The sequence below is a fragment of the Lucilia cuprina genome, chromosome 2 (assembly GCF_022045245.1).
Source record: "Lucilia cuprina isolate Lc7/37 chromosome 2, ASM2204524v1, whole genome shotgun sequence".
NCBI classification, from domain to species: Eukaryota; Metazoa; Arthropoda; class Insecta; order Diptera; family Calliphoridae; genus Lucilia; species Lucilia cuprina.
The window spans coordinates 5,540,588-5,558,087 of NC_060950.1; the positions used below are offsets into that span (position 1 = coordinate 5,540,588).

At 27.0% G+C, this 17,500-nt stretch overlaps 2 protein-coding genes across 2 annotated transcripts in view; one reads left to right on the top strand and one right to left on the bottom strand.

Moving 5' to 3' along the window:
- LOC111690429 overlaps positions 1 to 17,500 on the top strand; it is a 115,089-nt gene that overhangs the window by 24,808 nt on the left and 72,781 nt on the right. The window lies entirely within an intron of this gene.
- On the bottom strand, positions 15,624 to 16,146 carry LOC124418539. Its single transcript, XM_046945177.1, has 2 exons — positions 15,901 to 16,146; positions 15,624 to 15,827 (listed from the first exon to the last, which is right to left on the bottom strand). Exons 1-2 carry the CDS (start codon positions 16,118 to 16,120, stop codon positions 15,637 to 15,639), a joined length of 411 nt encoding a protein of 136 aa, XP_046801133.1. The 5' UTR covers positions 16,121 to 16,146; the 3' UTR covers positions 15,624 to 15,636.

Sequence of the window (17,500 nt, forward strand, 5' to 3'; positions counted from 1 at the left end):
CTAGTTCAGTTCTAGTTCAGTTCTAGTTCAGTTCTAGTTCAGTTCTAGTTCAGTTCTAGTTCAGTTTTACTTCAGTTCTAGTTCAGTTCTAGTTCAGTTCTAGTTCAGAATTTTTTTGTATAACATAATAACATAATTCTCATATAACAGTTTTTCCTATGGCTAAATTAGTGTATGATAGTTTTTTTTAAAAAAAAATTTGTGCACAATTGTCTATAGACATAGAAACATTTTTGTATAAAAGTTATTTCAGCAAAACAGTTGTTTTCTATAGAAAAAATTTACATAACAATTTTTTTAGACTTGTTTTGTTCGAAAGAGAAATTTATTATGTTTACTTATAGAAAAATTTAAATATAAAATTTTTTTACAGAAAGCTACACCTTTTTTCTATAAAAAATTTTGTGTATAACAGTTTTGAATTTTTTCATAATTAAATCTATAAAAAATCTATATTATATAAAGAGGTACTTTGACTTTGGAATTACACAAGTTCATAAATTCTTTTGTTTGTTACCATCGCCATCTCTAGAAAAACAACTCTATATATGTATATGGATGGCATGCATGGTCGTGTATAAACCTGCACGTACTGTCATTTAAAATGTCACCTTTTTATTGTACATTTTCATTTAAGGACTTTCATTCAACATTTTTACTTTGTTTCTCTGCACTAATGTCATCACGTGTTGTTGTAATGTAAGTAAATGGCTTAATTAACTTAAAAGGGGTCCATAAACCATTGAAACCCGACCAGTGAGAGTAAAACATTTTCTTTGAATGCGCTCTGTTCTGTCATAAACACAATAAAAACCATTGATGTTAATGTTAGAGTCTTAAAATAAAGTTAGAGAGGGATTTAATTACGTCGCTAGTATAGCTCCCCTTATTTAAATGGTAAATAATATGAAATTTATAACAAATAGGGTTTTAAATAAAGAAAAGCAATTATGTGCTTTTCAGTGGATCATAAGTAAAATAAATAAAAATAAGAAAATTTGTGCTTGTTTTTTTTTCGCTTGCAAATGTTTGCCCAAATACTTATGTTTAATAACAATAAGTGTGCTTAAGAGTCTTTTAAAAATAAAGTAGAATATTATTCTGAAAATGTTTATTTTTTAAAAAGTTTTTTTTTTCTTACGCGCGAGCGTTGTTTTTTAATTTTTAATAATTTTAATTGTTTGTTATTTTTTGTTTTTGGTTTTTTTTAAATTTTATTTTGAAAGCCCCAGGCGTATAAGTAATTTTAATTAAATAAAAATGTTAATATTATGGTTAACCAGCAAAAGGAAAGGAAAAAAAAACGAGCAAAGGAAATAAGTAAAAGTATAAGATATAGCAGAGAAAGCAACTACTAAGAAGCAAACCAAAGAAATTGTCTAAATTGTTTTAGTTAAATATGCATTTGTACGTACGTACCAACGTATATACATACGTATGTACTCACTTAGTTATTTTATGTATGAAGTGAATGTGTTCACAGTCTTAATGGAAATGAAACCTTGGCATACAATTTCCTTTTTTATTTTAATTTCATATATAAACATTATTTCAATTTCACTTACACGCACACATGCATTTTCTTTATACATATGTATGTATTGCAAAGACTCCTATATACAGATGTTGTTTGGAGATAAATTTGCTGTTTAACAGGAAAGGAAATTAGGATAGAATTTTAGTTTTTTGAGATACATATTTTAAAAGAAATAAGAAATTTTCTACTGTTTAAGATTTCTGTATAATTAACGTTTAATATTAAAAAAATTTAAAATAAATTCTCTATATAGAAATATGTTAAAATCATTTTTCTATAGAAAAAATTTGATTATACTGTTTTATAGAAAAAAAATTATAACAGTTTTTATTCTACAAAAATTTGTTATAAAACATTTTTTCAATAGAAGATTTTGTATTTAGAAACAATTTTTCTACCAACAGACATTTTCTATAGATTTTGTTTGTATAACAGTTTTCTCTACAGAAGCAGTTTTTTATAACATATGTATATAACAATTTTTTCCAGTTTATGGAAAATATTATGTCTAATAATATAGTTTTCTATAAAAACATTTCTGTATACCAGTTTTTTTCTGTTGAAAGATTTTTGTTATTAGTTTATTTTCTGTTGCAAAATTTATGTATAACAGTTTTTTTTTTAATTTCTTGTATAAACGTTTTTTTTCTATAAGAAGAATTTGTGTATTAATAATAGTATAACAGTTTTTTCTATAGAATAGTTTATGTCAAAAAGTTGCAAATATAACAGTTTTTCACGTGGAAATATTTGTGTATAACAGTTTTTCCTATAAAAATATAGTTTTTCTTGTAAACAATTTGTAATATATTTTTTTCTATAGAAAAATTCATATTGGATATAACAGTTAATTTTTATAGAAGAATTTTTGTATAACAGTTTTTTCTTTACAATTTTTTTCCATTTTTTTCTTTTTACAAATATTTGTGTATTACAGTCATATCTATAGAAGATTTTTCTAAAAAAAGTATGTATAACAGTTTTTTTTTTAAATTGTGTATAAAAGTTTGTTCCATAGAAAAATATCATGTTTGTTTCTGGAAAAGATTCTGACGCTTCAGATATTCCAAAATCTTATGTGCTTCTGTGTTCATTTTCGGTATCCATCTTGTTAAGAATTAATTAAGGATGTCTTTCTGACTATTCTCAATTGGTCGCCTCACTTTGATGCAGATTAGAAAGAATTTTTTGTTATGTTTTAAGAGGGTAGAAGAAGAGTTCTGTGGCTGTCGCTCACACAAACTGATTCGCTGACCACGGTCTCTTGGCTGGAGGCCAGAACGTCATCTTCTGACGATGAGCCTATATCATAAGTAATTCGTAGGTTTCTATAGTTAAAACGAAAAGTCGACTATTCGACTTTTTGCATTTTGTTAAAAGTTGACTTTTTGAATTTTCGACTTTTTGCATTTTATGTAAAGTCGATTTTTCGACCTTTTTCATTTAGTTAAAAGTCGACTTTTAGAATTTTTGACTTTTTTTCGACTATTTTTTACTTTTTTCGAGTTTTTTTTCGACTATTCTAGAGTTTTTGACTTTTTTCCAATTTTTGAAAATTTTCGACCATTTTTGACTTTTTTCTACAATTTTCGAGTTTTCGACCTTTTCCGACGATTTTCGACCTTTTTCATTTAGTTAAAAGTCGACTTTTAGACTTTTCTCGACTATTTTTTACTTTTTTCGACTATTATAGAGTTTTTGACTTTTTTCCACTTTTTTAAAATTTTCGACAATTTTTGACATTTTTCTATTATATTTGAGTTTTCGGCCTTTTCCGACTTATTCGACTTTTCCACATTTTTCGACTTTTTTCGACTATTTTTTTACTTTTTTCGAATTTTCCGACTATTTTAGAGATTTTTGACTTTTTCTCCACTTTTTTAAATTTTCGACTATTTTTGACTTTTTTCTACTATTTTCGAGTTTTCGACTTTTTCCGACTCTTTTTAGACTTTTTTCGACTTTAAAATTTTTTCGATTTTTTGCTACTTTTCCACTTTTTTTCGAATTTTATTTACAACTTTTCCACTTTTTTCATAGACGATAGTCGAGTTATCGACGTTTTTGCAACATAATAGTCGACAAAAAGTCGATTGTTCAATTATTCGTAAGTCGATTTATAGAACCCTAGTCATTCGATGCCTTTGTTTTGTTGTTGTTTTTGTCTATTTATTTCCATATTTTAGTCCCACGAGTTTGCGCATTGGTGGAAAGATGATCCATGTTGTGACGGCGTACATGGATAAGGCTAGGGAGGGGAGTTGTAAGGGACTTATTTTCTTTAGCATTAATTTGTTACTCTTGTTCTCGGCACTGCTACCAACTACCTTAAACTTACAAAAGGGGAAAAGGGTTAATGGATGAAAGGAATGGGATTAAGCTGGGAATAGGAACTAACGATGGGTTGGATAACCTTTGGTCATGCAGGTCTCTACCATACCATGCGATTCCGTGTAAACAGATCCTAATGGCAGGACAGTAAACCACAGCACTAACCCATCATATCGCAGCAAAATTGTTTTCCAGGTGTCGGATAAACATGATTTTTCTAAGGAACAAATTGTATATACAATTTTTTAACAAAAATTCCAGTATAATAGTTTTTAACCTATTTATATAACAATTATTCCTAACAAGTGATTATAACAGTTTTTTTTGCAAAAAATTCTTGTTTCTCTAATTTTGGATAATATAATAGCAAAGCTTACGATCAATTTCTGTAGTACACTGAAGGACATTCTATTGTGATCAGGAATAGTAAAGAATGAATAGAAACCGAGTTTAGTGAATCTTTTAGAATTCTACAACTTTCTCTAAAATGCCCTCCATTCCATAATGTTTTCTCTGTTGATCTTTAAAAAAATAAACTAACAGTATCTCATCTACCCTTGATCAAATTTTCCGTACTGTTTGCCGAAAAAAAAACCTGCAAACATATGCATGCAAGTGCCCGCAGAACAATTTGTAAGTACATGAACAACACTTGTCTCACAACATGTTTCTTTTTTTTAAATTATTCCTAAATGTAATCGCATTTTATCTTTTTATTAAAAAAAATACATATACACGCCAAGGAAATGTAAAAACAAAAAGAAAATCGCCAAATAAAAGGCTTATAGAGCATGAATAATTTTCTTAAAATATTAATACTTTTGTTTTCGTTGCTCAAGATAAAACAATTCCACAAAACAATCTCGTTTTTTTTAATATCAAAAAGAACTTATCATAAGTGTCTCAAAAATTAAAAAAAAATGAAACGAAAAAAAAATTATCGCAATTCAAGCATAACGTACAGGGATTAAGTAATTTAAAATAAAGAAAAATATAAAATTTAAAACTACAATAACTATATAAATAATTTTAAATAAACGGATATTTTTTTACGTTTATTTCCCTGATTACAAAAAGACACAGATGTCTTTATAGTGTTTATATGTTTGTTGTCTCATTCTCTAGGATGTAACCCTCAAGCCATTAGACAAATATTTAAAGAAAAAAGCGAATGAAACTAAACAGTGTACTTTTTCACTTGGCTCTGTATATTTATCTCTTTTTAAAGTATCATCATAATGTATGTTTAGCATATTTTTTAAAAGAAAGCGTCAAGGAAATGTCCAACTATATTTAAACAATCGACAAACGGAAGTGTTGTAGAGCTGCTAGGTATAAAACGTATGTCGTTCATGTACATATGTATGTGTGTGTGAGTACTTATGCATGTATAAACCCCAACTGTTACACTTACCGTCTCAGTTACAGTTTAACTCACTCGTATACTACTTTAAGTTGACTTTAGCACGTACTTTGAATAAAATTCATTTGAGAGTTACACGTACAAGAAAGAGTACTGTTTGTCTTTGATACTCATTCACATATGTGTGTACAAATGCTTACAAAACATACATACATACATATGTACATACGTAAATATACAATTTTAGTTTAATCCACGGATGGTGAATTCAATTCTTTTGTAGTTTTGGCATCAAATGATATATTTAAGCTATTTTTCTATCTTTAGTACTGTAGTAACTATGTATAAGTAGTTGGTTTATAGTATAGTCTACATAGTATAGTTTATAACACAGTCAATGGTCTAGTCTATAGTCTAGTTTATAGTCTATAGTCTAGTCTATAGTCTAGTCTATAGTCTAGTCTATAGTCTAGTCTATAGTCTAGTCTATAGTCTAGTCTATAGTCTAGTCTATAGTCTAGTCTATAGTCTAGTCTATAGTCTAGTCTATAGTCTAGTCTATAGTCTAGTCTATAGTCTAGTCTATAGTCTAGTCTATAGTCTAGTCTATAGTCTAGTCTATAGTCTAGTCTATAGTCTATTCTATAACCTAGGCTTGTCTATAATCTAGTAGGTAATTTAGTCCACAGTCTAGTCCATACTCTGGTCCGCGGTCTTATAGTGTGGTCTATAGTCCAGTCTATAGTCTAGTCTATAGTCAAGTTTACAGTCTCTTCTAAAGTCCATATATACATATGTGCATTTTTACAGATACTTGGTTCCATGACAAGTTTAAATAATGCTGCATATAAGCGTGTGTGTTGACTAAATCAAATACTAACTAACCAACACACACTAACACATATTTATATGTAGAGAAAACTATTTCCCATATTCAAATTTAAAATGTATTCACACACGCTTGCTCACACATACTCATTGTTATATTTACATACACTCTCACTTGCAATCTCTGAAATATTTACATAGATGAGGTTATTTTTATACTGCAGTCAAAGAAGTTTTATTTTCTTGTATTTTTTTTGTTTAACTACAACAACTAGCATTCTAGCTATTGTTGTTGTTGTTAGTTAAGTTTATTTATTTGGTATTACGTATGTGCATATCGTAAGCATTTGAGCAAATAGGTCGTGTGTATTTTATATCCTTTACGAATACTCACACACTTAAACCAACAAACATTTCTAAAACAAGCCTTAAGCATCTTATACTGTATCTGTGTGAGTAAGTGTGTTTTAACATGCAGATGAGTTCATCATACAGTAGTTGTTGCATTTTAGTTATTTGAAATTAATTCTTTAAAGAATTTTTTTGTTCGTTCTAAAAAAGATCGTTAAATACCAACTATTTTTTTGTAGAGTTTCTTTTTTCTAGTAAATTATTTATTCATGCCAATCAAATAAAATTCTAAAAGATTAATCAACAAAGTTTTGAAAGGAATTAAAAAAAATATGTTTTTTAGCAACGAAAAATGTTAGTGACACAAAGAAATCTTTGTAAATCAATCTTTTAACAGACGTAAAAGAAAAAAAAAAATAATTTTATGAAAACAAAGACAAAGTTTTTAATATTTTTTAAATATGTATTTGGCAAAATATTACAGTTTTTGTCACAAATTGTTATTTGGATATGAATGGGTTACATTGCGAAAAAAAAACTAAATTAAATTTATTTAATATATTTTTGACTAATCTTTAAAAAATACATTTCCTTTAGTCTGAAAGAAGTATTTTTTCAAAGGAAATCGACTCCTTGGGTCAAAATGAAAAAATCTAGTGGGTGTAGTTTAGAATTCATATACAATTGTTACACATACTCACAGTCAGCCACCTAAACCACAGTACATTGCATATTTTTGTTTGGCAAAAAAAAACTGGATAAAAAAGTATTATTTTTGTGTTATTCGAATTTAGTATTTATATATTTATGTATAAAATTTCAGTTTTTTTTCTTATTTTGGTATCATTTGCTAAATTTATGTGAATGTTGTTCTGGGGCTGTTGCTTTTTTTGTCTCCTTATAAATTTAAAAATAAAATTTTCATGCTTAAGGAGATGCTCCTTTTTTGTGCGTGTTGTTCTTGTTGCTGCAACTTATAATATCCTTGGCATACATCCTTAAGGATGTGTAGCTGCTTTATGTACATATTAAATGTACAAAAATATACAAGCATTTTACTGTCACTTTCAATTGTTAAAAAAAAACTTGAGAGAGAGAGAAAAAAGAATGATACATTCGTACATAATAACGTGAAAATGTTGTAAAAAAAAATTCATATACGCATGTATTTATTGACCCAGTGGTTTTGATTATTCAAAACAAGCTTTGTTACACAAAAACTCATCTATAGTTTTGTTAAACAGAATTTTTTATAAAAACGTTTCTTTAACCAAAGAAAAGTAAACTTTTATAAAAAGTCTCCTATACAGTTTTTATGTAAGTCAAAGACCCTAAAACATTTCAGTAGAAAAGTCTCTCATACTGAAACTCTTATACTGAAACTGTTGTTTCTGTTATACCGAACTTTTCTATAGAAAAGTCTCATATACCGAAAAAGAAAAGTGTGAATAACACATTTTAATAGAAAAGTTTTTTTACCTAACTTTTCTGTAGAAAAACTGAAAGAAAAGTCTCTTATATCAAACTTTAATATTGAAAAGACTTTTAATTTAATATTTTCTTTATAAGAGCCCCTTATACTGAACGTTTTCTTTCAAAAAGGTTACTCTTACCTAATTTTCCTTTAAAAAGTCCTTTATTCTGAAAGTTTCTACAGCAAAGGCTTTTATACTGATTTTTTCTAAATAAATATCTCTTATACTGAAACTTTTCTATAGAAAAAGTCTTTAATACTTAGCTTTTCAAAAGAAAAATTCCTCTTATACCGAATTTTTCCAAAGAAATGTAGGTTATACTAAAACTATTATGTAGAAAAGACTCTTATACCAAGATTTCCTAAAAATATTTCTATGGAAAAGTAGTTTTATCGAACTTTTTTAAAAAGAGAAATTTTTTATAACAAACATTTTTATTTTAAATATAAATTTTCTCTTATAATTTAATATAAAATCGCTTTTACCGAATTTTTCTACAGAAAAGTCTCTTCTACCGAATTTTTCTAAAGAACGATTTCTTATACTAAAAGTATTTTATATAAAATGTCTTCTATACAAAACTTTTCTAAGCAAATATCTCTTTTACGAAAGTTTGCTGTAGAAAAGTATCTTATACTGAACTTATTTTAAGAAAATTTTTTTGTGAGAGAGTCTCTTATATAGAAACTATTCTGTATAAAAATACCAAAATTTTCTTTATATTAAGCATTTCTATGAAAAAGCATAAGCATTTCTATGAAAAAGTATCTTATACTGAACTATTCTTAAGAAAAATACTATTATATCGAACTTTTTTAAAGAATTGTTTCTAATACTGAAACTATTCTTAAACAAATCTCCTCTACCAACATTTTTAAACAAAAAATGTCTTATACCCATAGTTTTATATAGAAAAGTATCTATTGCAAAATTTTTTAAACAAAAATCTCTAATACTGATCGTTTTTTTTCAAGGGATAAAGTTTTTTAGGGAAAAATTCTCTTATATTGAATTTTCTATAAAAAAGTCTCTTCTACAGAAACATTTTTAAGTGTAATTCTTTTATATCGAAAGTTTTTTATAGAAAATTATCTTTTACAGAACTTTTTTAAAGAAAAGTCTCTTATACCGAACATTTCTAAACGAAATTCTCATTTACCGTCAGTTTTCTATAAAAAATTATCTTCTGCAGAACTTTTCTAAAAAAAGTCTCTTATACAAAATATTTTATGAAGAGATAAACTTTTCTAAAGAAACCGCCTCTCATACCTACCGATCTTTAATATAGAATCCCTTATATGGAATTTTCTATTGTAATTTTCTATATTAAAGTCTTTAATATACAAAAATACTGAAACATTCTATTGAAAAGTTTCTAATTTTACTAAAGACAAATTTTATTATATTGATTTTTTTAAAGAACTGTCTTATACAGAAACCTTATCTTATACTCTCCGAGCTTTAATCTAAAATCTCTTATATAGAATGTTTTTAAATAAACTTTTCTGTAACAAAATCTTACCAAACTATTTTAATGAAAAGCCTCTTGAAAAGATTGACTTTTCTAAAGAAGCCTTCTCTTATACTTCCTGAGCTTTAATCAAATATTTCTTATATGGAATTTTTTAAATAAACTTTTCTGTAACAAAATCATTTATACCTAGTTTAACTAAAAATATGCCTCTTAAACCGAAACTATTCTGTAAAAAAAGTCTCTTATATCAGACATTTTTGTAGAAAAGTCTCTTATACTGAAAGTTTTTATAGAAAAATCTCTTACAATGAACTTTTCTATAATAAAGTATTACTATTTTATGGAAAATTTTCTTAAACCAAACATTTTTAAAGAAAAAGTATTTTATTTCAAAATTTTCTTAGGAAATGTTTGTTATCCCAAAATTTTTCTATAGAAAAAGTTTCTTATATAGAATTTTTCTAAAGATAAATATCTTACAACGAACTTTTTTTAAGAAATCTCTTGCATACAAATGTTTCTTACACGAAAATTTTTGATTAAAAGAGATTCATGTATAAAATTTTGTTTTAAGCAAAATCTCTTATACAGAAGCTATTCTTTTAAACAATACTTCGCAAAAAAAAAAGAACTTCCGAAGAAGCGAAAAAGAAGTAGAATTTATTCCATTGAAGTACTGAAAAAGACATGGAGAAGTGACACAAGCTTGTCATAGGAGAAATGTTTTTTTATTTGATTTCAAATTCACTACATCTGAAGTCGTTCTTAGGAAGTAATTTTGAAGTTGTTTTCTTTTAATTCAAAAAATTTCAGAACACACATACAAACATACACACATATACCTTCGATTTCAAACAAAATTGGATTCTTTTCGCACCTTTGGAAGTCAATAAACACCACTTCCACAGAAGGTAAACAAATGCAGTTAGTGCCACTTTTGAAGTGGTGATAAATGTTGCTAAATAGCTTCTGTATATAAATAATTATACAAAAGTATAAACATGATAAAACTGGCTAAACACTATCGGGTTTCCCCAACATCTTATCTTTCAAACATGTGTTTTTGTGTGTGTGTATGTGCGTGTATTATAAACAGTTATATTTTGTATTTTACACATTTGTACTTAAATATTTATGTAGAAATTTTCGTTTTTTAATCGTTTCTATACCCTACAGCTGCTAGTAGTTTAGTTTCCTTTGCATTTTTTTCCACTTTTTTTTTTGGTCTTTAATACCAAATAAAAGGATTTTTTTTCTTGCTATAAAGAAGACTTATATGTATTTTATTTTTGAGTTATTTTCTAATTTAAGCAAAGTACTTTTATTATAGGATGTTATTAAGTTGTTCTATATAGAACATAATTTGTAATGTTGTGAATGTTTTTAATAATTTTGTTTTTTGTTTTTTGCTCTTCTTTAGAGGTGTTTAAGTGTGAAAATTAAAATTTATTTAATAATATTTCTTATGTAATGCTTTCATTACATTGTCATTTACAGAGTTTCTTTTTTTCATTCTTTTATTATTTGTTCAAGATGATGATAATGGCTTTTCAGTTCTTTTCTTTGCTTATTTGTTTTGTTGGAAAAAAATAAATATAAATATATTTTAATATATATTTTTTTGTATATTTAAGACCTTTTTTTTCATTTCCAACAAAACAGACAAATGTACATCATTCACAAAATGTTAAAAAGAATGAAAAAAATGACAACAAATATTTTGATTTGAATACCATTATTATCATCATCATCTTTATTTAACTTATGTTTAGGTGTCAGTAGAAAATGCTATAATGTTCTTTTACTTGATTTTTTTTTCTTAAGATTTTTGCTCTTTTTGTGTAAAAAAAATTCAATTAAAATGTAAACAATAGAAAAAAATTGATTAGATATTTTTTATCTTAAAAAAAAATTTAATTAAATTACATTTTTACAAATTAAAAAAGAGTTTAAATATAATTCAGTTTTATTATGGGTTTTAGGTATTTGTTATTGTTTTTTTTTCTTAATTCAAACACTTGATTTGAAATCTATTTTTTTTGTGCAAAAATAATCTTCTTATATATTTATAGAATTTCTTAAAATCCTATAAAATATTTGTAGAAAATGTTGCAGCTGTTTATTTTAATTCTAAGAATCAAAAATATTACAACTTAGATTTAAGAAAAAAAAAACTTCAAAAACATATATAGTAATTGTATGGGATTTACAACAAAATTTTGAAAAATTTGTTTTTAATTTAATTTTTTTATACATATTTTAATTAAACACTCTCTAACCTTTAACAATAATTATTCAAAAGATTTTCTAAAGTTTAGTTTGACATTTTAGTTCATATATAAAAATTCCATTAAGTATTAAATATACAATTTATTTTTGATATATATCATAACATGAATACTATAAATGAATCAATATAAAATAATTTATTTAAATATTTAGATTTCTCAGTAAAAACATAAAATTTAATTGACAAAATATTCGTAGATTTTTTTATGTTTTTTTGTGTTTTTTTTTTAAATAAACATTTTTTTATACAAATAATCAATTTAACAAATAATGGACATTAGTAGGACTCACAGAAAAGACGTAAAATACATAAAACATATTCTTAATATTTTAAATACAATGTTAACGTTTCGAGTTTGTAGTTTACTTTTCCAATAAAATGAGTCAACCTAATGAACATATATTTATGTATGTTCTGTATATGTGGAGGAATATATAAAAATGAATATGGAAAATATTTAGATAAAGAATTCATTGTGGTGACGTTTTTATTTATTTTAGAATTTTTATATATATCAAATGATAGGCTATTTGCTTTTATGTATAATGAAATATAAATTTTATTTTCTATTTGACAAGCTAACAATAGAAGACCCAGTAAACATAAAAACAATAATTAAACAAGTAAGAAATTATAGTCGGACGAGGCTGCCATATAATACCCTACATAGGGGATAGGGTCATATGAGGCCCTATAATTATAGAATTCGTGAGGGTCATCAAGTCTAGTATAGAACTTTGTTTTTGCAACCTTTTGTCGAGATATGAGTATATTCAACATAATTATGAACTTAAAAGTCCTATTCGACGGGTTCAGTTGTATGGGGGCTAGGTGAAATATTGAGCCGATGTTAACCATTTTCATTAGACTTCGTCTACGGTACCATGGAAGATCATGTGATGAATTTTATTAAATTATCTCTAAAATTGCGACCTTTAATCGAATAAAAGGTTTACAAGCCAGCTTCGGGGGTACAGTTGTATGGGGGCTAGGTGAAATATTAAGCCGATGTTAACCATTTTCAGTAGACTTCGTCTACGGTACCATTGAAGACCATGTGCCGAATTTCATTAAATTATCTCCAAAATTGAGACCTTTAGTTTAATTACCAGGTTTAAAAGCCCCATTCGGGGGTACAGTTGTATGGAGGCCAGGTGAAATAATGCACCGACCTTAACCATTTTCAGTAGACTTCATCCCTGGAACAATAGAAGATCATGTACCAAATTTTATTGAATTATCTCCAAAATTGCGACCTGTAGTTTGAATACAAGGTTTACATGGACGGAGAGACGGACAGACGGACGGACGGACATGGCTAATTCGACTCAGAAAATGATTCTGAGCCGATTGGTATACTTTAAGTTGGGTATAGAACCAATATTATTGTGTATTACATCAGCACAAACCCAATATACCCTCCCCACTAAAGTGGTGTAGGGTATAAAATGTGAATTTTCAGCGTATTGTCCAGTTTCTGGTAAAAAAGTCAAGGTTTTGATGAAATAAGCAATAATTCAGTTCCAGTGAAATCACAAGAACAAATCTTATCATTCAGTGAAATTTTTTAGCGAATTGTCAGTAACTGTTGAAAACTTAAGGTGAAGTTTTTGGTGAAAAAGTTTTCGATGAGAAGTCGAGTTTTCGGTGAAAAAGTTTTCGATGAAAATTCAAGTTTTCAATGAGAAAATGATGAAATGTTAATTTTTTTGGTGAATGGTTTAGTTATGGGTAAAATGTAAAGTTTTTTTTTTTTGAAAATTAGTAAATAAATTGAAATTCTTGTGAAATGTTGAAATTTTTAAAAAATTTTGAATTTTTGAAGAAATGACAAATTTTTGGATAATATTTAGTTCTTGAAAAAAAGTTATGTTTTCACTGAAATTTGGAGAGAACAATCCCAGCAAAAAAAAAGAACTTCCAAAGAAGCGAAAAAGAAGTAGAATTTACTCCGTGGAAGTACTGAAACAGACCCAAAGAAGTGTTGATTTTAACACAGTCATTCTTAAGAAGTAATTTTTTTGCTCTTATTTTGGTAGTTGTTGGAAAAGCATTTCCCATTCTACTAAATGTTTTATTATGGCGAAAACTTTTTTTATACCCTACACCACTATAGTGGGGAGGACATACAAAAATATTGGTCCAATACTCACCTTAAAGTATACCGATCGATTCAGAATCATTTTTTGAGTCGATTAAGACATGTCCGTCCGTCCGTCTGTCCGTCTGTCCGTCTGGCTGGTTGGCTGTCCATGTAAACCTTGTGCGCAAGGTGCAGGCCGTAATTTTCAAGATAATTTGATGAAATTTGGACCAAGCATGTTTTTTGGCACAAGGACGAAGCCTATTGAAAATGGTTGAAATCGGTCCATTATTTCACCTAGTACACAACCGTACCTCCCGATTTGAACTTTTTATAATTTTATAATTACGTCAAATATTCTGCTATCTCTCTAAAAATTGGCACAAATAAGTTTTATATAAGTATAAATGATACTGCAGATTTTCGTAAGGATCGGCCTATATTTGACCCTAGCCCCCATACAAAACCCCCTTCAAAAAATGACTTAAAAGTCTAAAATTGACTTGTAACCATTTGTATCGCAATGAAACTTAACAAAACTAACTGTTATTTAGAAATATATCCTTTTCCCAAATTTACCGAGGATCGGCCCATATTTGACCTATATAAAGCCTCATTTAGAAATTTTAGTTTTTTATCAATAAATGGCTTAAATATTTTGGAATTATGGTAATATTCAACATAAAAGTTTCTTTACAAAAAATAAAAATTTTATAAAAGTAAAAATTGTAAAAATATACTCATGGTGTAGGGTATCATATGGTCGGCCATGCCCGACTATACTTTCCTACTTGTTCATTCTTAACTTAATTTTCCTCACACAATGTGTTTTTCTTTCTGTTGTAATAAAGAAATTGTTAAATGACAGCTAATAACCTATCGATAATAAGTGGACCTCTCACTTTAAGTCTACGATAATTTGTATTTGTTTTTGTAAACAAATTCCAGACATCCACATTCAAATAGTAAAATGTCAATAATCAACAAGAAATATTAAAATGAATAGAAAATTGTCTAATACATTAGACGGGTACAAATAAAGACAAGACGAATTTTGACTATTAGCCCCTAGGGGAAATTATGTATTTTTCAATAAAAAATCGTCTCTATGTAAAGTTCAAATAATGTTTACATAGGTCTGTGGATATTTCAAAGACATTTTTCTTTGAACTTTTTTTTTATATTATTGGCTTAATAGGCTCTCCTAATTTGTCTACATGTATTAATATTTGTTTTCTACGAAATGTAAATAAATTGATTGTCCAAAACAACAAATTAAAAATATAAATAAATGAACATTTTTGTACAACCCAATAAATAATTGATACATATTTTTACTTCAAGAGCCATGAAAATATTTTATTATATAGACATGATATCATACATGTGTACATTTAAATATTTCAAGAAATATTTTTGTTTCTCTTTAAACCGATGGCAGTAAGAAGGGGCAAATTTAGTAAAGAATTCAACTGGCTAAGAATTTTTGTTTAATTTATATAGATAGACAGATAGATAGATAGATAGATAGATAGATAGATAGATAAATATATAAATAGATAGATAGATAGATAGATAGATAGATAGATAGATAGATAGATAGATAGATAGATAGATAGATAGATAGATAGATAGATAGATATACAGGCAGACAGACAGACAGACAGACAGACAGACAGACAGACAGACAGACAGACAGACAGACAGACAGACAGACAGATAGATAGATAGATAGATAGATAGATAGATAGATAGATAGATAGATAGATGGATAGATAAACAAATAGGTATGTAGAAATTTATATATAACAGTGGATCCACGCAAACATACCTTCAGAATATAACATTAGCTCTCATTACTCTTTTAATAATTACAATATAGCAATAAAATTTATCACATTTATTTAGCTCATATTAAAAACAGTTATTAAAAAACCCACAGCAAAAATATTCCAAAAATCCAGTTCGATATAAGAAGCTGTTCCACAGAATAAATCACTATTACAATCGCTCGTATTACAGGTACAACAAATAGCATGAGGTCTAGCACAATAATCTATTCCTCCACAAGCACGTCTTGTATTGTACACGGCATCTATAAAAATGTAATTATTATACATACATATATTAAATGCTGATAATTCCGATAAACAAAATAACAAACGCACCATAGCCAACATCAATATCACCATATTGTCCAATTAAATTGGTACAGTAACCAGACGAACAATTTCTGCGATAATAATCTTGCGTTTTGTAATTTCCAAGGTTGAAACAGTCCCTGTCAACTTTTATTATGCATGAGATGCAGGTAATGTCTGTTGAAATTGGCTTAATCGTAACTATTATAATTAGCGTTAAGAGTGTTAAAAATTTTATGAATTTCATTTGTTTTGATGAAAATCTTAATTATTATTTACTGACAAATAAAGTTGTGTTTAAAATCTATAGGGTAACCTAAGTTTAAAAAACTTTTTTGTTTGTTTTGAAAATTAATCGTACACTGAAAAATTAATTTTAATTCGACTACGATTAAATAATTAATTGCCAAATTTAATAAAATATTTCCGAAATATTTTATTGTGCTAAAAATGGCTAAAAGTAACTTTACACACATTTTCAATAAAATTGTCTTTGTCTTTGACAATACAGATCTAATAATACCAACCAATGACATAACACAACAACAGGAATAATTTAATTAGTAACCTGAAAAATTTTCATTAAAATTCCTTTTAAGACAAAAGAAAACAACAGCGTATTTGATATGTTAAACAATAATATTAATTAATTCTCATAAAGCCATCAATAATTTCACAATTTCTAATGATGATAAATTGCAATATAATTATCATACAACTATTTACACATAGTTGCACTTAAAAGTACTTAAAATACTAAAAGGAATATACTACTTAATATGAATACGTACAAAAAGTACTTATTAAACACACATTCAAGTTTACTTAATTTTTATAAGGTTTCAAAGAATGTTACAAAGAAGCAACAAAAACCAAAAATAAATATTAAATATTATAAGTACAACAACAAATACATTTAACACAGATACATGAAAAGTTACGTATGTATGTAACAAGGTAATGCATTTTAATTATACACAAAGTAAACTACATCTTTAAACATTGTCATCATTACCAAACCCCCCCCACATCTCTTAATTTGAAACACCCTTTTCTTTTTCATTTATGTGGTTCCCCTATTTTAAACATTTTTGCACCTGCATGACAGTGAGATACTTATGTGTGTGTTTGTATGTACACATGTGTTATGAATGAATTTTACCACTATATGAATGCATGTGTATCTCTGTCTGTCCGTCTATCTCATTTTATATGCATTTTTAAGCTTTTATAACGAAATTTATTTGGCATCTCATTTTGTTGGATTTATGAAAAGAGTATTAAATGTGAAAACTGAACAAAAGGTAAAAATAACAAAATTCTGAAGCGTATATAATGGGTTATTTAATGTAGTTGTTGTTATTTTTACTTTTTAGTTCCTACAATTAATTTTAATATTAATTACCTGGATTTATTATTACCTGAATTTACTAGCTACAAATAAGACTACAACATAATGAAATATGGCAGTTATAGTGACTAAAACAGTGGGTTTGGGAGACTCTGATTTACTGATAGCATTAAAATGTTTATTTTAGATATTTTGTATTGTAATGCAGAAGAAATGTAACTAACTAACAAACAAATTCACTAAGTAAATAGTGGCCTCCGGTAGGTTAGTGTTTTA